The following is a 23,189-nucleotide window of genomic DNA, read 5'->3' on the forward strand; positions in this document are numbered from 1 at the left end:
ATATGACCGCAGAGGTCCAACCATGAACAGTTGGGGCAAAAATGGACACAATATTCGTGCTTGATACAGGTCTGAATTTGGATTGAAATTAAATGTTTGACACATAACAGGTTTCTGACACAGAATAACTGTAGTCAAAGAACTTAGAATTGGTTATATGATTTGAATTTATATTCAATTTTTTGCTTTTGTGCAATTCACTATGCTGTTGCAAATTGACCCCCCTCCCCCCAAAAAAAAAAAATTCACACCCCTTTTTTTTTTGGCAAAATTTTTTTTTTTTTCACCCCACCCCTTTTTTTTGGCAAAATAAAATTAATATTTGAAGAAATTCTCTTTTAAATTTCTGAAATCTGAAATGAGCAAAAAAAATTGTTCCCCCCCCCCCCACCCACAGTTTCTTTTTTACCCCCCCCCCCCCTTTTTCCAATAAAAAAATCTTTCCCTCAAGATATGGTAATTATCTCAATTCAATTTTCCAATGGAGTTTGCAACCATAATTACCCATAAAAGTCTTAAAATAGAAAATGACATACATAATCATGTCTAAAAATAATATATCTTTAATCAGCATTTTTATTAGTAACTTCTAAAAATAAATTGACAGCTAATCACCTCAAGACAATACAAAATTTCTTTGTACATAATTTTAAAGCAGTGTAAGGGAAGCAATCTAAATTTAAAATTGTACATAAAATTGATTGTCTATTAACAAGGAAACCCTTATTTTTCCCCCTTTTTGCCCCTAATTCCTAAACGGTTTGAGCCATTACCCCCTAAAGCCATCCTAACCATCAGAGAGATCCATACACCGTTCTACAAGTTATTGTCTGAAAACTAGAAAAATGCTTATTTGGGCCCCTTTTTTGGCCCCTAATTCCTAACCTGTCAGGACCATAACCCCCAAAATCAATCTCAACCTTCCTTTTGTGGTAATAAACCTTGTGTTTAAATTTCATAGATTTCTATTAACAAATACTAAAGTTATTGTCCGGAAACCAAGTGTCTTCGGACGACGACAACGACGTAATAACAATATACGACACAAAATTTTTTTGCGGTCGTATAAAAACAGGCATAATTCTTGCCTCTTTTAAAGCAACATGTATCTTCTGACATTTTCTCCAAAAATATCACATCATATTAAGTAAAATGTCCCCCTATTTTTTGCTCCAATTACAACATTTTTTAAGTTAATTTGATGGACTGGCAACTGAATTCAAGAATTTTTGTAAGTTAAGTAAATCTCCTGTACAATTTGTTTTTAATCCACATTGCATTGAACTTTTCAATGGCATTCTGATTGGTCTTCTCAAAGGTCAATAATGGATTCTCGTTGATGTTGTCATAGGCAAATGGCTTCAGATTTAGCTTTTTCATGGAACCTGACCATTGGTTTTGTGTAAGGATCTTTGATCTGAGACCTTTTGGTGGAATCTTAAAACAGCCAAGTTCGTAATCTGCAATAGTTATATAAGCCAGGTCTATGATAATCTTGACACATCCACTAAATGTTGAGTTAGAAAGGTCAAGGTTGAAGAATTTCAGGCACATACTGGCTATTTTCTTGGTGTATGGCAGCTCTGCACATAATGCTGGAGGACTCTTAGCTAAAAATAGATAGAATGAAGGACAAAATCAAAAACAAAAACTTTGATTAATAAACTGTTAACACAAAGATATGTCTCGCCGTTTTGTTATTTTGATAGTAAAATACATGTAAGTTAAGGATGTTCTTAGGTGAAATTAAAAAAATCTAGCATTCAAAATTGATACTTTAAGTTGAATGAGCATTAGTTAAGGAACAAAAAAAGCTAAAAATATTGATAGGTTAAGGAGCTCCTTTTTGAGATATTTGATTTTTTAAAAATGGCAGGAAAAGGATGACTCTGACTTTTACCTTATATTTGCATTGGTATTATTCGGGTCTCAAATCGAAAGAAAAGAAATCAAGAACATGCTTAAATTCCGGTATATGACCTTTTATGAGTTACTAAAGTCTTTTATGAAAAGAAAAAAGGGTGTTATGGGGCAAAATATTTTACCCTGTGTTGAACATGTTGAAGGAAAAAAACCAAGGAGTCCGAAAATCTGACACAAATTCCTAAACCTCACCTAATTACATCCTTAAGCAAAATATTTAAAGTTAGCAAAACATGACTGAAGGTAAAGGGCTGCATTCAATCTCCATGGAAATGGGATCTACCAATGGTAATACAACTGCATACCAAATATCATTGACCTACCACTAGTGGTTCCCCATAACGTGACCTAATCACAAACTTCATTTTGTAATACATGTAAACTAAACAAAAGTTTCAAATTCAACACCCTATGACTGAGGGGGCAGGGCCAAATAATCTCCATGGAAAAGAGATGTGCCAATGCTAATACAACTGCATACCAATATCATTGACCTACCACTAGTGGTTCTGCATAAACTGACCTAATCACAAACTAATACATTGCTGATGGCGCCAGTCGCCATCGCCGATGCCTGAAACAGCATACCTATGTCTAGCTTTTTGATTCCTTCAAGGCAAGACAACTAGAGGCTCTAAAGAGCCTGTGTCGCTCACCTTGGTCTATGTGCATATTAAACAAAGGACACGGATGGATTCATGACAAAATTGTGTTTTGGTGATGGTGATGTGTTTGTAGATCTTACTTTACTGACCATTCTTGCTCCTTACTATTATCTCTATCTATAAGGAACTTGGCCCAGTAGTTACAGTGGAAAATACTTTGTAAAAATTTACAAAAATTTACAAAATTTATGAAAATTGTAAAAAATTGACTATAAAGGGCAATAACTCCTTAAGGGGTCAATTGACAATTTTGGTCATGTTGCCTTATTTGTAGATCTAACTTTGCTGTACATTATTGCTGTAAACAGTTTATCTCTATCTATAACAATATTCAAGATAATAACCAAAAGCTGCAAAATTTTCTTAAAATTACCAATTCAGGGGCAGCAACCCAACAACGGGTTGCCTGATTGGTCTGAAAATTTCAGGGCAGATAGATCTTGACCTAATGAACAATTTTATCCTCATCAGATTTGCTCTAAATGCTTTGGTTTCAGAGATATGAGCCAAAAACTGCATTTTACCCTATGTACTATTTTTTAGCCATGCCAGCCATCTTGGTTCGCGGGCGGGGTCATCGGACACATTTTTTAAACTAGATACCCTAATGATGATTGTGGACAAGTTTGGTTAAATTTGTCTTAGTAGTTTCAGAGGAGAAGATTTTTGTAAAAAATTACAAAAAATTACGAAAAATGGTTAAAAATTGACTATAAAGGGCAATAACTCCTTAAGGGGTCAACTGACCATTTTGGTCAAGTTGACTTATTTGTAGATCTTACTTTGCTGAACATTATTGCTGTTTACAGTTTATCTCTATCTATAACAATATTCAAGATAACCAAAAACGGCAAAATTTCCTTAAAATTACCAATTCAGGGGCAGCAACCCAACAACGGGTTGCCTGATTGGTCTGAAAATTTCAGGGCAGATAGATCTTGACCTAATGAACAATTTTATCCTCATCAGATTTGCTCTAAATGCTTTGGTTTAAGAGATATGAGCCAAAAACTGCATTTTACCCTATGTACTATTTTTTAGCCATGTCGGCCATCTTGGTTCGCGGGCGGGGTCATCGGACACATTTTTTAAACTAGATACCCTAATGATGATTGTGGACAAACTTGGTTAAATTTGTCTAAGTAGTTTCAGAGGAGAAGATTTTTGTAAAAAATTACAAAAAATTATGAAAAATGGTTAAAAATTGACTATAAAGGGCAATAACTCCTTAAGGGGTCAACTGACCATTTTGGTCAAGTTGACTTATTTGTAGATCTTACTTTGCTGAACATTATTGCTGTTTACAGTTTATCTCTATCTATAACAATATTCAAGATAATAACCAAAAACGGCAAAATTTTCTTAAAATTACCAATTCAGGGGCAGCAACCCAACAACGGGTTGCCTGATTGGTCTGAAAATTTCAGGGCAGATAGATCTTGACCTAATGAACAATTTTATCCTCATCAGATTTGCTCTAAATGCTTTGGTTTCAGAGATATGAGCCAAAAACTGCATTTTACCCTATGTACTATTTTTTAGCCATGTCGGCCATCTTGGTTCGCGGGCGGGGTCATCGGACACATTTTTCAAACTAGATACCCTAATGATGATTGTGGACAAGTTTGGTTAAATTTGTCTTAGTAGTTTCAGAGGAGAAGATTTTTATAAAAGTTTACGGACGACGGACGACGGACGACGGACGCAGGACGACGGACGACGGACGCCAAGTGATGAGAAAAGCTCACTTGACCTTTCAGGTCAGGTGAGCTAAAAATCAGTACTAACTAATGACATCAATCTCATCCAAAACATCGCAAACTTGATCCTTTTTTTCATCATGCAAGTATGTACTAATGTACTAAAGTTTGTCTAAAAATCTGCCAATATAACATGTAGGACAAATAAAAGTTTTAGCACATGTAGTAAAATCTACACAAGATACACATGTACTCTGAATTTAAGGATTGTTATTCATGTGTTTATTCAGGAAAATTAAACACTTTTAAGAAATATTTTAAATGCATGTGCTGTTATTCACATACAGAAAACCAGATATAGTTGAATTATCATATTTGTTCCTGGACTTTTGTCATTCAAATATGAAAAATTCCCTCTCAGAAAAGACAGGGTACTCGACCTAGGACCCACACTTATTCAAAATCTATGAGTCAACATATTGCCTTCAAAAAGACAAGTGTCTATACAATATTGCATTCTCTTAATTTCTCAAATTGAAAATAACACTTTATATTAATCTTGTAGGTCCAAAATGCTTTTTTAGATTTACCTTTAACAGAAATACTCAAATCTAAAAAATTGAAAGACAGGGAAGTATAAATACATAGAAACGTTAGGAGATATAATCAGAATAGCCAAAATTCATCTAAGGTCAACTTTACCTCAGGGAGTTAGAGCCTTACTTCCTTAATAATTTCTTAATTTAATGAAGCATTGACTACTGTCTGAGTTGATGATACATTATGGTACTAACAGTCCACAGCAGTGGTTTCAACCAACTGCTAGTAAATGAAAATAGCACTTGATAAATTTTGTCATACAATGCGATTTCTGGATTTACCTTAATCAGGAAAGCTTAAACTTAAACATTTAAAAGTCTGGAATAGTTTGGAATACAATCCAACAATTTTAGATAGTCTTTGTGTGTAATATATTTATGTGCTGCTAAATGCTATACTTGTGGTGACTCCTAATGTTATTTACTTGTGTTGCTTATTCTTCAATTGATCTTTACCATACATTGCATTTACCTGATGGGGTATTTAATTTGCCACTGGACAATTAACAACCATCTATCATCATCAATTGAGAGGGTTATACTCCCATTTTTAAACAACCCTCTGCATAAATAACCTTAATTAAACAGAATTTCATATGGAGAGACATCAAACTATATACCATTTTAATGCTTACCTGAAACTGTTTCATTGATGAAGGCCTTCCCATCAAAAGTCAGAGTGAGCGAAATACCATAGTCTGTTGGTAAATATGTGAAATTAACACACACTGAAATATAAAAAGAGAAGTTAAAGGTAGGTGCAGTTTTTATCCTGCAGTGAGGGGTTAGCTGTTGTTCTCTTTTAAGGTATAGAACCACTAATTAGGCCTGGTCAGATTAAGAACATACAAGAAAATAGTACAATATTTAAACCAAATAGTTCCTACTCAAAGCTTTCAACTTTGTCAATAAGTAAAATATTTCGGTAATTTTGATTTCAAATAAAAGCTTAAGGACTTGGGATCACTGTGGAACCCTTGTTAAAAGTTTCTTTTGAATAATAAAAAAATATATGAAATTAAGATAGGAGGGCATATTTGCCCTGTTGCTCAGACCAGAAGTACCTGTTTTTGTACTACTCAACTTCCGAGAACCAGTGCCCTCATATATATGCAATTAAAGGTATGTTGATTTTTTCAGCACAAGTCAGGATAAGGTATAGTTTTGACATGAAATGACTATCTCTTTATTCAAACTTAAGACAAAACAGGTATGAATGCTTGAAGTGGCAGAATTTAACATAGAAAGCAAGGGGTTATGAATTAGAGGTGTTATTCCTTAAGGCCCTGTTTTTCTTGCTTTACTCCAACAAGAAATTGTCTACATTTGTTCTGATTAAGACATTGATAGAGCTATGCAAATTGAATTATTATTTAAGGTCATGTTTTTTTTCAATATTTTATCTTTAAAACTTGGCAATGCAAAAGTATGAAATGTCATATTCTTCAGACTTGTTTAACTCTACAAGAAAAATTACATAAAGAATGTATTGTATAAAAACAAGATAACCAAGTGATTTGATTAAAGATGATTGTATTATATGTATAGCAAATAATTGATTTACTATGGTTAACTTAAAAATATACTTCTCTATAATGTTGCATTATTACAAAATCACCATATAACCAACTTGCCATATTTTGACTATTCTTAGCTGTGTTTTCTAACCAATGTCTATATGATAGCAATGATTGCATGCATGGTAGACCTGTATTTACACAAACTTCATAAACAATGTCATTATGGTAATGATTTAAAACTGATCAACGGAATGGTTATGGTTACCATGGTTACCTGTACTATTTAAATCCACTTCATCTAGTTCTACATGTTGACAGCAGCCAGCATTGTAGCCCACAACATGACACTCTCCGTTCCTGCCACCATGGATGATTAATCTCTCATTCAAGTGTTGGATCAGTCTCTCATTTTGTACCTGACCCAGTCTGGTCTGTAATTCTATTAATAAAAATCAATAAGTGAATAATTACTATTGTGGATTCATTTATTTATTGTGGGTAGCAATTTTTGTGAATGGAGAGAAAATTGTATTTCGAGTATACAGTTACTTAAATATATTTGTGGTTTTGACTAATTCTGAATACAAGCTTTTAGGTATTTTGTACTTCTTTGAGCACTTAAGGATGTTCGCTACTCTGTTTCAAAATAACAAGCTTTTAAAAAGACTGTTATAAATTGATAGTATATAAATAACAGAACTGAAAAAGCAGAAAAAAGTGAAGGGTCCGTGTACTTGTTTTCGGGATATAAGCCTTTGAAAAATTGGCGGGAAATTATTCTCTCTAGATTTTTCATATATTTAACATTGGCACCTTTTTTCTTTCAAAAAGTATGAAAAAATAACAAGGATTTTATAAGATTTTAAAAAAGACTTTTTAAACTATATGTAATAAAATTATAAAAAGAAAAGTAGGGGTTAGCAGGAAAAATATGTATTGGCACTACATGGATAAAACCAGAGGATTCCGAATATCTGACAAAAATTCAAAACCATTAGGAGCAAACATCCTTAAATTCATGGTTCACTTATACCCACAAAATCCACAAAAATAAGTACCCCTCAAATAATAGTAAGTCATATCATCATGGTTATAATGTTTTGGGTTGGGTTTTTGTTGTTGTTTATTTCAAGAATTGGATGTTGATGGCATATCTTTGTTTGTTTCTGTTTATTATATTCATATCTTTGTTCATACAAGATATATATAGACATAGGACGACATTTATAGAGCTGCATGTCTCACATTCAAGAATTTGTATAATTGCGTCTATTATTGAAAACTGTATGGTGGCCACAGACCACAATTAAAAGTTCTTTATAACGTTTTGTTTCATTAAAAAAATTGCACCGATTCGTTTTGTCAAATATTTTGTGTGTGTAAAGTACAGTACTAGTCCAAACATATATCCAACATTCAGAAAGATTGCTCCCCAGTATCTTACAAATTTAGCCAATACACATCCATACCCCTATGGACAAGTCGAGATGTTCCGAAAACTGTAAATATCACCTTTTTGCACCTGGCCTAATCACTCTTTCCATATCAAAATCAGTTAAAATACAACATCCAAAAGTTTATTTCACATCTCTTCTTTCATTTCCATCCAAAAAAAACTGAGAAATGAGTGAGGAAGGGAAAGAAAAAAATTAAGAAAAAATACACTTTAATTAAATGGAACTATATTCTTGGACAACAAAAAGCGGGATCATTAATTGTGGTCTGGACCTAGTGTCCTCTAGATGTACATCCTTTGGTTATTTTGGGATACCACGATTTAACAAGAACTCCCAAGAACTGAATATTGACCCGAGAACCAATATGTGTTACCCAACAACTTTATTTTATACGGTGTTATACCATGTATACTGCTTTTACAGATATTAAAGTATATAATTTTTAGATACAAGTCATTTTTATTCAATAAATTTATATACTTTAATATCTATATGATGGTACCGGTTATTTTATAGTTATTAGGTTGTTTTTTTTAATTAGCAGTTTCCTACATATTTCATCATAAATCTCCTTCCTCCTCTTTAAAGTTTTAACAAAAAACAAGTATGAAATTGAAGATGTGCAGACCTGCCATCTATCCCGATTGATGGGGATATCCTCATGAAAGGGGTTAGAGGGACTATTTAAATCCTCTATTTACTATTATATGAACTTAACAGCTAAAATACCTCAAAATAGTAATTCAAATGAGTTTAATGGCATTTAAATACATAAAAACTCCTTAAAAATCATAGTATATCTTATCAAATATACTTTAGACATGTATAAAACATGCACTAGGTCCTCTTAATGTGCTTAAATAATTTCCCCCCATGGAGGTTTTGAAAAGTTGGTAGACCTGTAGGGATGTGAGACAATCTTTTAGTTTTATGTGGGGAAATATAAATTGTTAACATGAGTAAATTGTTATACCTCTTACACTAAATGCAAATATGTGGCAAGACGAAAGAAGAATCACAAATATCAGATCTGTCAAAGTCATTTTTGTTTCCCCAAAATTCCTTCCTGGAATGAATTTAGAGTGACTTCCCTTTTCCCAAATTTTCTCTAGACTTTTCTAAACAAAAGATGGAAAAATCCTTGTCATGTGACAGTACCTGTTTGTCGGCCGCAGTCTGGTCAAAATGGCGGCAGTCTTGAATTTTTTCTGTTTATCTATTTTACTAAATTTCAGCAGTGGCAAGCAAAAAATATACAAGATAAACGACGCTATTGTTGCAGAGTATGAACTGCCAAGCCTTCCGTATGACTATGATGAACTAGAACCTTACATTGACAAGGAAACGTTGAGTGTTCATCACCAAGGACATCATGCAGCTTACACAAAGAAGTTAAATGCTTTTCTAGAAAGCTGGAGGCAGTATAATAATTCTGTAATTACGAAAAGAAATCATTATTTTTTTCTTTCAAACAGTATAATTTTTTAAATACATTTACGATGCTTTAGTTCTAAGATAGTCAGTTTTACTCCAGTGTCCGAATTCACTTTAGTCTTTAAACACAAAAAGACGACTTTCTAATTCAGGCACTTTCCTGTAAATCTCCTATGTTATAATGCTTATGTTATTACGTCACAGTAGGAACCAATTGTAAGTCGACGTTGTTTAAGCTGATTGACCCCTGGTCAACCGGTGTAACTCATTTATAGAAAATAATTAGAGATTGGTGTTTGTCAGTATTGGGATCAGTACAACATTGTCTGCAAGAAAACATCAACATACAGTCTTCACGCTGAGTGGCAGCCCAGGCAGCCCAGGCTTGTAAAATTGCTCTTGGGCCTGTAAAAATCATATTTACAAGCCAACAGAATCTAACTAAAAATTTTCAAAAATTGAGCTCCGGGCTTGCAGATTTAGCAGTTCATCGTGAAGACTGAACATATGGACGATGTCACTTTACGGTAGGTTTTCATCAGGGTGAGGAAGTCAAACTAGAACAGGGTGGGTGACATTTTTTAAATGGCAGGGGTGGATCAAGCCATTTTTTAAAGGGAGTTCCAACCGAGGATAAAGGGGGGAGGGGTCCAGCCATTTGTCCCCATTCAAAAAATAAGTTGAATCTGTCATCCTGCTGTCTTCCATAGTTGTTTTTTTTTCAGCTACACTTGAGTTTTTATCTCTTACATGTCCAAAGTTTTAACTATGGCTTTTCAGGCCTCGACAATAACGCTTGTCCTATTGTCCGGTACCAGAGGAAAAAAAGGTCGGACAAGTAAAAGCTATATCAAGCTTGTCCGACGGGACAAGTAATATTATTCTGCAGAAAATAAATTTAATCCAACTTTGATGAACAAAGTAATTATAAACAAAAAACAAGAAAAGAAGATAAAAACAAGTATTAATTTGACATGTTTACTTGCAATCGATACTTTAAAACTGGTTCTTTGTCAGGTACTGTTTAAGAGGTAAAAGGCATACTTTTCTCAGAAACCATTTTTTCTGATCCGAATCAGCGATGCGCTTTGTAGATAAGGTAATTTTTCAAGACAGTTCGTCACCAGCTCGGAAACGATTTGGCTCCAAATTTAATAGACAGTTTGGCACCGTAGGAGACATATTTAATAGACATGATTAATAGACGGTTTGGCAACGCAGGAGACATTTCATTTCGGGACCAAGACAAATCAGTACCTCGTTTTCCGACCTTATTCTGTTGCTTTATAATAAATATCATACCTGTAATTTTTTTTAGCGAAGAAATTATTTACCATAAAATTCACAAAATCATATTTGATCATATGTAGAAAAAAACAATACTTGCAATACGGTGACCTATAGTTGTTAATTTCTGTGTCATTTGGTCTCTTGCAGAGAGTTGTCTCATTGGCAATCATACCTCATCTTCTTTTTTTTATTGATTGCCATTGAAAAAACTTTTTTCAACTTAAAAACCAAGATACAAATCCAATGAGTGTACATTGACAGGCCTATCAGACGGTGCCTCATGTGCAGAGTATGATGAGACTTTGGCATTGAAGAAAACTAGAACCTAAGTCCTGTGACATGACTAGATCAGTTGTTATCGACTCATATTTTTGAAGAGTATTTCAAAAGATATAAATCAAATTCTGTTCTATTGTTTTAATTCGTTTTGTTCCTTGAATCAACTTAAAATGCAAAAACGGTTATCAATAAGATTGTTTTTGGACAAGTTACAATTTCATTCGGACAATTAAGTTTTGGTATGTACTTGTCCTACTGGACAAGTTGAAAAAAAAGTTATTGTAGAGGCCTGCTTTTTAATCATTAAAATTGAGAATGGAAATTGTCTATTTTAAATGTTGGTCCTCCTCATCCTTTGCAGTCAAGGGTTGGCAATAGCTCCTTCTTATCATGTATGTGGTCACAGGATTGACAATCACTGACTTTATATCCATCACTCAAAATTTTACATTTTTTTATCAGATAGGTTTTCACATTGTCTCTTTGGGTCCTCGAAAGCTCTTCAACTTTATACTTTATTTGGCCTTTTTAACTTTTTCGATTCAAGCATCACTGATGTAGTGATGAGGATTTAATATATTATATAAAAAACAAAACATGTGTCTGGTGCAAAAAATTGTAATTCTGGTCTCTATGATAACCTACCCAATCCAAACTCATAGAACCGACTCTTAGACAGATGATTCTGTTCATATTAAAAAGTGTTAGTTCAAATTACAATTGTATTGAAAATATTTATGTAATGTTCTGTTACAAGACTACAACAAAGACATAAAGCGGTACACTTACTCAAAAGGTCATGCAGATTTTTTTTTTTTTTTGTGGGGGGGGGGGGTGGGGAGGGGGGACTGGGCACACGGGGCAAAACCTTCAGAAATTCTCCTGTGCATATCCCTTAGATTGTATATGTCGTTTCTATCTTTCATCATAGAACTATGTAGGCCCTTTATAGCTTGCTGTTCGGTGTGAGCCAATGCTCCGTGTTGAAGGCCTTACCTTGACCTATAATGGTTTACTTTTATAAATTGTTACTTGGATGGAGAGTTGTCTCATTGGCACTCATACCACATCTCCCTATATCTATAAACAATATGAAAGGAAATATGAGTTTGACCTACAATTATGTACTGTGGATTAGTCAGATTTCATGGGATACAGTTTTTTCGTGGATAGCATGGGTATAGGCATGATAGGTAAACCACATATTTAAATGTTCAAAAGTACAAATTATCTATTTTTTTTTGTATGCAGACTTGTTAAAACCACAATTGAAGAATTATCGAAAATACAATATTTCCTCAATCAACGAAAATTGATATCCACAAAAACAAATGAATCCACAGTAACTGAATTCAATAAATCAGTGATTGAATTGAGTTGGCAGAAGTTAGCTGCCCATAGTGGGCAGGTCAAATGACAACATCTACATGTCAGGGTTGTATTGTATGTCATATCATAATCAGACTCATTTATATACATCATGTATTAGATATAAAATAATATGTGTAATTTCTATTTGAAGTGGCCAGCAGAAGAGTCTATCCAGACGATTTTGAGAGCTGTTGACAGAATTCCTCAGCAATATAAGTCCGCAATAGTCAACAACGGTGGAGGGTAGGTGTTATGCGACTGTCATACAAGTGAGAGGTTTAGCTAGCTATAAAACCAGGTTTAATCCACCATTTTCTACATAAGAAAATGCCTGTACCAAGTCAGGAATATGACAGTTGTTATCCATTTGTTTGATGTGTTTGAGCTTTTGATTTTGATTAGGGACTTTCCGTTTTGAATTTTCCTTAGGGTTCGGTATTTTTGTTATTTTACTTTTTACAAGAAGAAAAACACAAGTAGTATACTGTAAATTCAAAATATTTTGCTTGCAGGGCACTGTATTGCCTTCAACAATGAGCAAAACTCATCCTGTAAAATTGGTTGTAAAAGGCACTGACATGGCAAAATGTGAAACAATTTAAATGAAAAAAAAAGATTGGTCTGATTTATAACTAAACAGTTTACAAAAAACAAATATGACAGACACCAGTCAACAATAACTGAATTACAGGCTCCTGACTTTGGACAACCCTGTTATATAATAACTATTGAAAGTCTATTGCTGGTGTAAATCACCCACAGTTACCAGCAGTCACCCATAAAATCCCAACTAAAATAGTAATTTTTAACTGAAATGTATTATTGTACTGTATATGATATTGATGATGTCACCTAATCTCAACCTATATTTAACCATTTAATTCGATATCTTTACATGTAACAGATTGGCAAACAATTATCTAATTACTTTTAGTCGATGTTGTCATCACACTAAGCTAGTAACTTAACCAATCATATCTTTATTTTTTTTGTAGATTTGTGAACCATAACTTATATTGGTGGGTCATGTCACCAAACCCTGACAGAGAAGACAGAATACCTACTTCAAATCTGATGGAAGATATTGAAACAAGTTTTGGCAGCTTTGATAAATTTAAGGAAGCATTTACACAGAAAGCACTGTCCTTGTTTGGATCAGGTATTTCAGATTTTTTATGAAATTGAAAAATTATCTCCCCTTGTTTGGATCAGGTATTTTAGATTTAAATAATGAAATTGAAAATTATCTCCCCTTGTTTGGATCAGGTATTTTAGATTTGAATAATGAAATTACACAATTATCTCCCCTGCTGAAGATTTTACATTTTTTTTATATTTAACTCTGCATTCTGTGATTTAAATATAAAATTTACTATTTCATGATTTAAAAAAAAATCATTTATTCAGTTGACAACAAATGCATAGAACTTAGGCCAAGTAAATTTAATTAGTAGATTTTCATCCAAATTTTTGAAAAAAATGGGGTGGGTGGGAGGATTTTATTTTTTATTTTTTATTAGATATGAAACGCTCTTGTGACGTGTTCTTCATATATGCAAGTGTAATAATAAGGTTCTATCGTGTATATACATGTATAACGAATCAAACATAAAAAGAAATGCAAAAACCAAAATTTGAAACAGGAAGTTATTAATGAAACGAAATTATCGAAAGTTACCGGTAACGAAAATGAACAAAATCCGGAAATCCTAAATTTTCCAAAATAAAAAAAATTGGGGCTGAACGATTTCAGAGGGGCGGGCGGGGATGAAAATCTATCAATTAATTTTAATTGGCCTTAATATAGTTGGATGACTTGAAGCTTTCTCTTTGCTTGTCCTTCAATCCAAACATTGTACAAAGCCAATTAATATTTTATACTTAGATAAGATTTCAGAAAACTGTTATGAAATATTTTAAAAGATGTCAGAAAGTTCCCTTTCGATTTTGTAAAATTTTCTGGTTGACAAGTTAAAGGACTTAAACTATCAAAATAAGTCAAATTCTCACAATTGTTGAGAATTTAAAGATAATGTGAAATAGACTTATCATGCTAGGATTAATAAAAACTAGCTATCTTTTGATTTAGAAAATTTTCCGATTTATCATTCTAAAGTTTTAGGACGTCAGTTGTCAATTAAAAAAAACTTTTCACTTAAGTATGCTTAGATAAATGAGACTTTTTTTATACTCCCGTTTACAAGACGTATTTGTCCGTCATCAACATGTTGGACAATAACTCAAAAAGACTTGAAAATTTGGTGACTGGTTTATATCTGTCAAAATAACTACCCTTTATTGTCTCGCCTTGACAGAGTCAAAAAGCGAGACATACCGGTAGGTATGCTGTTTCCGGCGGCGACGGCGGCGGCTGCTTCAACAATGTATTAGTTTGTGATTAGGTCTACTTCATCTTGAACCACTAGTGGTAGGTTAATGATATTTGGTATGCAGTTGTATTAGCATTGGCACATCTCATTACCATGGAGATTATTTGGCCCCGCCCCCTCAGTCAAGGTCTATTGACTTTGAAACTTTTCATAGTTTACATGTATTAGTTTGTGATTAGGTCAATTTATGGGGAACCACTAGTGGTAGGTCAATGATATTTGGTATGCAGTTGTATAAGCATTGGCATATCTCATTTCCATGGAGATTATTTGGCTCCGCCCCCTTACTATAGACTTTGACAATTTTGCTAAGTTTACATGTATTAGTTTGTGATTAGGTCAGTTCAAGGGGAACCATTAGTCGTAGGTCAATGTTAATTTGTGTTCAGTTGTATAAGCATTAGCACATCTCATTTCCATGGAGAATATTTGGCCCTGCCCCCTCAGTCATGGTCTATTTACTTTGAAACTTTTGCTTAGTTTACATGTATTAGTTTGTGATTAGATCAGTTTAAGATGAACTGCTAATGTTAAGTCAATGATATTTGGTATGCAAATTTTATTGGCATTTGCAAGTATCCTTTCCATGGAGATTATATAGCCCCACCCCTGATCATGGTTCATTGACTTTGAAACTTTTACATAGTTTACAAGTTAATGTTTGTGTTTAGGTTTGTTTAAAGGGAACGACTTATAATAAGTCAATGGTATTTGGTATGCAGTTGTTTTAGCATTGGCACATCTCATTCCATGGAGATTGTTTAGCTATGTACCTTCAGTCATGGTTCATCGACTTTGAATAATTGCATAACTTACATGTTAAAGTATTGCTATTTTAATTTCAACATTTGCATTAGCAAAATTACAAAAAGGCAAGACATATCTCTGTGATAACAGTTTATTTTTTTATAAAGTTCTGGTATGACATTGTGGAGTTATGGAACTTTATTCGTTGAAAAAGCAACGGATGTATCATGCAACTCTTATTTCATTTTTTCAACAATTTAAGTGACAAAGTTTATCAAAGACATTTTTTCATTGACAGATTACAAATGATGAACTTTTGGAAAAATGATATGCTTAATACTGGAACTTGAAAAAAATAAATATTCCAGATTACAACACAATAAAAAAATTGACCTACTTACCCCGTAAAAACTAAGTCAGCGGCAAACACACATCATCACTTTACTTTATAATAAAGATAGGGAACCCCTAAACGCAAGTCCAGTTTCTATATTGACTTGTATTTCCATTTTCCAAGTTAATATTTTTTTCATTCTAGGTAAAAATGTTGAAACTCTTCGCCAATACTTTACAATAATATTCATTGAATTACAGGTTATGTATGGTTGTCAAGGCAACCAAAAGACAAGATGCTCATCATTTCAACAACAGCCAATCAGGATTCTCCATTGTCACAAGGACTCTGCCCAATTTTAGTGATTGATGTATGGGAACACGCCTACTATTTAAAACATAAAAACAAGAGACCTAATCATATCTCTGATTGGTGGAAACTTGTGGACTGGAAAAATGTAGAAGAACTGGACTCTTGGTTCATAAAAATTAAAGAACATGATGAACTATACTTTTTGTTTTAATTGAAGTTTTTTGTTGGGTAAGAAGTGATAGGTAGATATAAGAAGATGTGGTATGAGTGCCAATGAGACAACTCTCAATCCAAGTCAAAATTTATAAAAGAAAATCATTATAGGTCAAAGTACGGTCTTCAACATGGAGCTATCTCTATGTCATCATTATGTAAAAATATAAATTCTGGGCAGGCTCAGCATAAAATTTGAATGTAATGTGTGGGCACTTACATATTTCTCAACATTGATGAAAATCAGTGAACAGAGTTATTTCAAAACATGAAAATCAAAAATATGAATGACAGGCAAAGTTGCAGGTGCAAAACTAATCATTATTAAAGAAATTAAAAGAGTCTCAGCATGCTCCTTAAATTTATTTCTAGTAAGCAACAACTTACTGGCCAAATTATCCTTTCTTAAACAGTAACTATACATTTTTTGTTAATTATAATCTACCTTAGTGGTATAAAGACAAAGCTGTCCTCCCCAAAAAAAACCACCTTAGTTATAAAGTTAAAATACGAAACTCCATTTCTGAACTAATTTTAGTCTGCTTTTTGGTAACTATGACGTTGACCTTAGATGCTGTAACATCAAAATCCAACAGGACCTTCCTTAATATACCCATATATCCAAATAAGGTTATGATCTGATACAAAATATGTGTTTATTATCCAGAAACGCAAATAACCAATTGAATGACGGAAAGATGGGTAAAAAACAAGATACCTCTGCATGCTGTATATTGTGTTGAATGTTCACCAACATATGGTGCAAAAAACTTGTGCATAAAACTGTAATATACTGACAGACAAGCTTTAAGAGTGCAGCAGATCACCCGAGAACTTGTCAACAATGATATTTTGAAACTAGAGTTTTTCTTTTGAAAACCTTGTTACCGTTATCTGGAATTTTGTTAAAATACAAATGAAAAGATTTGGTATGATTGCCAATGAGAAAATTATCCATCCGAGATCTAACCATGAGAATGTACACAAACTATTGGTAACTGTACAACAGTTGATATTTGCTGCTTCTCTGCTCACCACACAGCATTATAGGAGTAAGAGCCAAGACTGGTCGGCTAGTAGTAAGAGTTATTTGTCCAGTTAGGTTAACTGGTTTTTACTGTTTACTGTTACTTTGTGAACTACCACATTACAAAGTCCAGCTCAACCTTGTTGGTCTAGTACAAAGCAGGCTTCATATTCATTTAGTATTAACATGTTCTCAACCCGAATATAGATATAAGAAGATGTGGTATGAGTGCCAATGAGACAACTCTCCATCCAAGTCAAAATTTATAAAAGTAAACCATTATAGGTCACAGTACGGTCTTCAACACGGAGCCTTGGCTCACACCGAACAGTAAGCTATAAAGGGCCCCAAAAATTACTAGTGTCAAACCATTCAAACGGGAAAACCAACGGTCTAATCTATATAAAAAACGAGAAACGAGAAACACTTATCAGTCAGGGGACTTACTTAAATGAGTGATTTTCTAAATCACTGATTCAAGTAACATTATGTCCATAAAGGTTGGAAGTAAGAGTTGTCTTTCTTTAATAATCACCTATTTAAGTAGTACAAATTAATCACTAGACTAAGTGATTTAATTTTATTGTAGCTTTAAATATAGAATACTAATGATCCAGGGACTAATTATGTTGCTAAAATTATCAGAACCAACATCTGTGTTGATAGGATGACCAGGTCATGTAAGGTGATGACCTTGTACTAAATCTAGGATAATGACACAAAAATCACTTGTTTAAGTATCATACCTCAATTTCCTTCCAAAAAATCACTTCTTTAAGTATCATTATTTTAATAACCCCCACTAATTTCAACACCCCCGAACAGTGAAATTTTGGTCGCGAACAGTAGAATTATATTACATAATCTATAAGATGAAACCTTGAATTTTACAGGAAAAATACTCCCACTGCTGGAAAAAATCTGTTAAGAAAGTATCAGTTCATTATGTAAAGCCATTTTTATAGCATTTTTTCAACTAAAATAGAATTTGCAGATAAATGATTGCATCAAAGGCATAAACCTTGCTGCTTAAAAGAAGCAAAAAGTTCATTTTTTTCAATTTTACTAATGAAAAGATATTATCTAAACCTATGTGTTTAAAATTTTGATAAAACTACAAAATTACAATTCGTGACAAAACTTCGAGTTTGCTTCTTAAATAAGTGATTTAAAAATCACTTATTTCAATAAGTCCCCTGACTGCTTATGAACCACATCAACAAACGACAACTACTGAACATCAGATTCCTGACTTAGGACAGGTGCAAACAAATGCAGCGGGTTTAACGGTACCAAACCTTCACCCTTTTTCTGAAACAATAGTGTAACATCACAACATAGAAAGACACACTATAAAATATCAACTGAAATAGCTTAACTCAATCAAATGCATTTAATTTGCTGCTGGATGTTTAACAACTGTCCATCTTCATATGTAAAAAATGTCAGCTGTGGCAGGCAATCTGATTAAAACACAGATCATGTGTCTAAGCTTTCCTCACCAGGATCTGAAAATGCTCGGTTCTACTTTCTGTTTTTAAGACCTTTCAGAATCCTGTGGTTCACACCTTTAAAAATTGTGAAGGCTGAAATATCATTGGCTGAAGCAATAATTATCAGAACAGAAAGTAAAACAGAGTGTTATCAGATCCTTGTAAGCAAAGCTTGGACATAGGATCTGTATTTTAGTCAGATTGCTGTGACAGCCAAATTCTAATATTCTCAATTGAATCACCTTCTAAGAACTGTTCTATGCATGAAACCCAAATAGCACAGAAATAAGAATTTTGGAAAAAACTAGAGGCTCTAAAGAGCCTGTGTCGCTCACCTTGGTCTATGTGCATATTAAACAATGGACACAGATGGATTCATGACAAAATTGTGTTTTGGTGATGGTGATGTGTTTGTAGATCTTACTTTACTGAACATTCTTGCTCCTTACTATTATCTCTATCTATAATGAACTTGGCCCAGTAGTTGCAGTGGAAAATATTTTGTAAAAATTTACAAAAATTTACAAAATTTATGAAAATTGTAAAAAATTGACTATAAAGGGCAATAACTCCTTAAGGGGTCAATTGACAATTTTGGTCATGTTGACTTATTTGTAGATCTAACTTTGCTGTACATTATTGCTGTTTACAGTTTATCTCTTTCTATAATAATATTCAAGATAATAACCAAAAGCTGCAAAATTTTCTTAAAATTACCAATTCAGGGGCAGCAACCCAACAACATGTTGCCTGATTGGTCTGAAAATTTCAGGGCAGATAGATCTTGACCTAATGAACAATTTTATACCATCAGATTTGCTCTAAATGCTTTGGTTTCAGAGATATGAGCCAATAAAATGCTTCGCTGGGGCGCAGCTTGATACGACCGCAGAGGTCGAACCCTGAACAGTTGGGGCAAGTATGGACACAACATTCAAGCTTGATACAGCTCTGAATTTGGATTGTTATTAAATATTTGACACAGCATAGGTTTCTGACACAGAAAGAATGTGGTCTAAGAACTTGAATTTTTTTAATTTACCTATTATGGTCCAATGTCCAAAATCAAAATACATGGTTAGATTCAGCATATCAAAGAACCCCATATATTCAATTTTTGTTAAAATCAAACAAAGTTTAATTTTGGACCCTTTGGACCTTAATGTAGTCCAATTTAAAAAAACAGGACTTAAAATTAAAAATCTAAATACACGGTTAGATTTGGAATATCAAAGAACCCCAATAATTCAATTTTTGATGAAATCAAACAAAGTTTAATTTTGGACCCTTTTGACCTCAATATGAACCAATTTGATAGCGGGGCCCACAAATAAAAAATCTAAATTCATGGTTAGATTCAGCATATCAAAGAACCCCATATATTCAATTTTTGTTGAAATCAAAAAAAGTTTAATTTTGGACCCCAACTTGGACCAACTTGAAAACTGGGCCCATAATCAAAAATCTAAACACATGTTTAGATTCAGCATATCAAAGAACCCCAAGAATTCAATTTTTGATAAAATCAAACTAAGTTTAATTTTGGACCCTTTGGACCTTAATGTAGTCCAATTTAAAAAAACAGGACTTAAAATTAAAAATCTAAATACACGGTTAGATTTGGAATATCAAAGAACCCCAATAATTCAATTTTTGATGAAATCAAACAAAGTTTAATTTTGGACCCTTTTGACCTCAATATGAACCAATTTGATAGCGGGGCCCACAAATAAAAAATCTAAATTCATGGTTAGATTCAGCATATCAAAGAACCCCATATATTCAATTTTTGTTGAAATCAAAAAAAGTTTAATTTTGGACCCCAACTTGGACCAACTTGAAAACTGGGCCCATAATCAAAAATCTAAACACATGTTTAGATTCAGCATATCAAAGAACCCCAAGAATTCAATTTTTGATAAAATCAAACTAAGTTTAATTTTGGACCCTTTGGACCTCAATGAAGACCAATTTAAAAAACGGGACCCAAATTAAACATCTAAAAACACGGTTAGATTTGGCATATCAAAGAACCCCAATAATTCAATTTTTGATGAAATCAAACAAAGTTAAATTTTGGACCCTTTTGACCTCAATATGAACCAATTTGATAGCGTGGCCTACAAATAAAAAATCTAAATACATGGTTAGATTCAGCATATCAAAGAACCTCATATATTCAATTTTTGTTGAAATCAAACAAAGTTTAATTTTGGACCCCAATTTGGACCAACTTGAAAACTGGGCCCATAATCAAAAATCTAAATACATGTTTAGATTCAGCATATCAAAGAACCCCATATATTCAATTTTTGTAGAAATCAAACAAAGTTTAAATACTGGACCCTATCTTGGACCAACTTGAAAACTGGGCCCATAATCAAAAATCTAAACACATGTTTAGATTCAGCATATCAAAGAACCCCATATATTCAATTTTTGTAGAAATCAAACAAAGTTTAAATACTGGACCCTATCTTGGACCAACTTGAAAACTGGGCCCATAATCAAAAATCTAAACACATGTTTAGATTCAGCATATCAAAGAACCCCAAGAATTCAATTTATGTTAAAATCAAACTTAGTTTAATTTTGGATCCTTTGGACCTTAATGTAGACCAATTTAAAAAACAGGACCCAAAATTAAAAATCTAAATACACGGTTATATTTGGAATATCAAAGAGCCCCAATAATTCAATTTTAGATGAAATCAAACAAAGTTTAATTTTGGACCCTTTTGACCTCAATATGAACCAATTTGATAATGGGGTCCACAAATAAAAAATCTAAATACATGGTTAGATTCAGCATATCAAAGAACCCCATATATTCAATTTTTGTTGAAATCAAACAAAGTTTAATTTTGGACCCCAATTTGGACCAACTTGAAAACTGGGCCAAAAATCAAAAATCTAAATACATGTTTAGATTCAGCATATCAAAGAACCTCATATATTCAATTTTTGCTAAAATCAAACAAAGTTTAATTTTGGACCCTTTGGACCTTAATGTAGACTATTTTGAAAACTGGACCCAAAATTAAAAATCTAAATACACTGTTAGATTCGGCATAACAAATAAATAAATGTGATCAAAGATTTTACAAATCTAATGTGCCATACTGTGCAATTAAAGATTACTTCTTGAAATTTTTCAATATTTGAAATTTGAAAAAAAAATAATATTTGAAGAATAATTCTTTTTAATTTCTGAAATCTGAAATGAGAAAAAATTGACCCCCCACAATTTCTTTTTATCCCCCCCCCCTTTTTTCCCCCAAAAAATTCTTTCCCTCAAGATATGGTCATAATCTCAATTCAAATTTCCAATGGAGTTGGCAACCATAATTACCCATTTAATTTTACCATAGTGCTAACTTAATCTATTTTATAAAAGAATTAAAAATATAGTGTCAAATCTTTCATATAGATTTTTTTGTAAAATAAAATGATGCAACATTTGCAGATATTTTTCCTGGTCTTCCTTTATAAATATGCATTTCTTTAAACATAATTTAAAAGCAGTGTAAGGGAAGTAACCAAAACGTTGTATTTGGATTACCTCCCTTACACTGTTTTAAATTATCTTTATTGTTCATTAACCATTACTTTATACATAATTTAAAAGCAGTGTAAGGGAGATAATTTCAATGATGTATTTGATTTATCTCCCTTACACTGCTTTAAATTATGTTTTGTACTAAAGTATTTGTCCATTAACCAGGACAACCTTGTTTTTCCCCCTTTTTTGCCCCTAATTCCTAAACGGTTTGAGCCATAACCCCCCAAAGCAAATCCTAACCATCCCTTTGTGGTATGGAAACTTGTAGTATAATTTCAGAGAGATCCATACACTGTTCCACAGTTATTGTCTGGAAACTAGAAAATGCTTATTTTTGGCCCCTTTTTGGCCCCTAATTCCTTAACTGTTGGTACCATAAACCCCAAAATCAATCCCAACCTTCCTTTTGTGGAATTTAACCTTATGGTAAAATTTCAAAAAGATCCATTCACTTAAACTAAAGTTAGAGTGCGAAAACCAATGTGTATTCGGACGACGACGCAGGACGACGACGACGACGACGACGAAGACGACGCCGGACGACGACGCCAACGTCATACCAATATACGACCACAAAAATTTTTTTGCGGTCGTATAAAAACTGCATTTTACCCTATGTATTATTTTTTTGCCATGTCGGCCATCTTGGTTTGCGGGCAGGCTCATCGGACACATTTTTTAAACTAGATACCCTAATGATGATTGTGGACAATTTTGGTTAAATTTGTCTCAGTAGTTTCATCAGAGAAGATTTTTGTAAAAGATTACAAAAATTTACGAAAAATGGTTAAAAATTGATTATAAAGGGCAATAACTCCTTAAGGGGTCAACTGACCATTTTGGTCAAGTTGACTTATTTGTAGATCATACTTT

At 33.1% G+C, this 23,189-nt stretch overlaps 2 protein-coding genes and 1 long non-coding RNA gene across 3 annotated transcripts; 1 reads left to right on the top strand and 2 right to left on the bottom strand.

Annotated features, from left to right (window-relative positions):
* Positions 1-547: 547 nt before the first annotated feature.
* LOC127718489 (uncharacterized) lies at positions 548-22,918 on the bottom strand. The gene is made up of 2 exons (XR_007989861.1): positions 22,485-22,918; positions 548-722 (listed from the first exon to the last, which is right to left on the bottom strand). It is a non-coding gene; the product is annotated as an uncharacterized LOC127718489 (long non-coding RNA).
* LOC127718488 (uncharacterized) lies at positions 645-8,960 on the bottom strand. Its single transcript, XM_052224530.1, has 4 exons — positions 8,838-8,960; positions 6,682-6,846; positions 5,523-5,615; positions 645-1,610 (listed from the first exon to the last, which is right to left on the bottom strand). Exons 1-4 carry the CDS (start codon positions 8,905-8,907, stop codon positions 1,237-1,239), a joined length of 702 nt encoding a protein of 233 aa, XP_052080490.1. The 5' UTR covers positions 8,908-8,960; the 3' UTR covers positions 645-1,236.
* Positions 9,005-16,247, top strand: LOC127718487 (superoxide dismutase [Mn]-like). The gene is made up of 4 exons (XM_052224529.1): positions 9,005-9,298; positions 12,390-12,481; positions 13,234-13,397; positions 15,970-16,247. The coding sequence occupies exons 1-4, from the start codon at positions 9,050-9,052 to the stop codon at positions 16,230-16,232; spliced, it is 768 nt and encodes a 255-aa protein (XP_052080489.1). The 5' UTR covers positions 9,005-9,049; the 3' UTR covers positions 16,233-16,247.
* Positions 22,919-23,189: the final 271 nt, after the last annotated feature.

The sequence above is a fragment of the Mytilus californianus genome, unplaced genomic scaffold, assembly GCF_021869535.1.
Source record: "Mytilus californianus isolate M0D057914Y unplaced genomic scaffold, xbMytCali1.0.p SCAF_10, whole genome shotgun sequence".
Classification (NCBI taxonomy): Eukaryota; Metazoa; Mollusca; class Bivalvia; order Mytilida; family Mytilidae; genus Mytilus; species Mytilus californianus.

Bases quoted from the DNA above. Each gene is read 5' to 3' on its own strand.
- LOC127718487 (XM_052224529.1), top strand. From the start codon at position 9,050: ATGGCGGCAGTCTTGAATTTTTTCTGTTTATCTATTTTACTAAATTTC. The intron at 9,299-12,389 runs GTAATTACGAAA...TTCTATTTGAAG, and splicing joins GGAGGCAGTATAATAATTCT to TGGCCAGCAGAAGAGTCTAT. The intron at 12,482-13,233 runs GTAGGTGTTATG...TTTTTTTTGTAG, and splicing joins ATAGTCAACAACGGTGGAGG to ATTTGTGAACCATAACTTAT.
- LOC127718488 (XM_052224530.1), bottom strand. From the start codon at position 8,907: ATGACTTTGACAGATCTGATATTTGTGATTCTTCTTTCGTCTTGCCAC. The intron at 6,847-8,837 runs GTATAACAATTT...TTTTATTAATAG, and splicing joins ATTTGCATTTAGTGTAAGAG to AATTACAGACCAGACTGGGT. The intron at 1,611-5,522 runs GTAAGCATTAAA...ATCTATTTTTAG, and splicing joins CATCAATGAAACAGTTTCAG to CTAAGAGTCCTCCAGCATTA.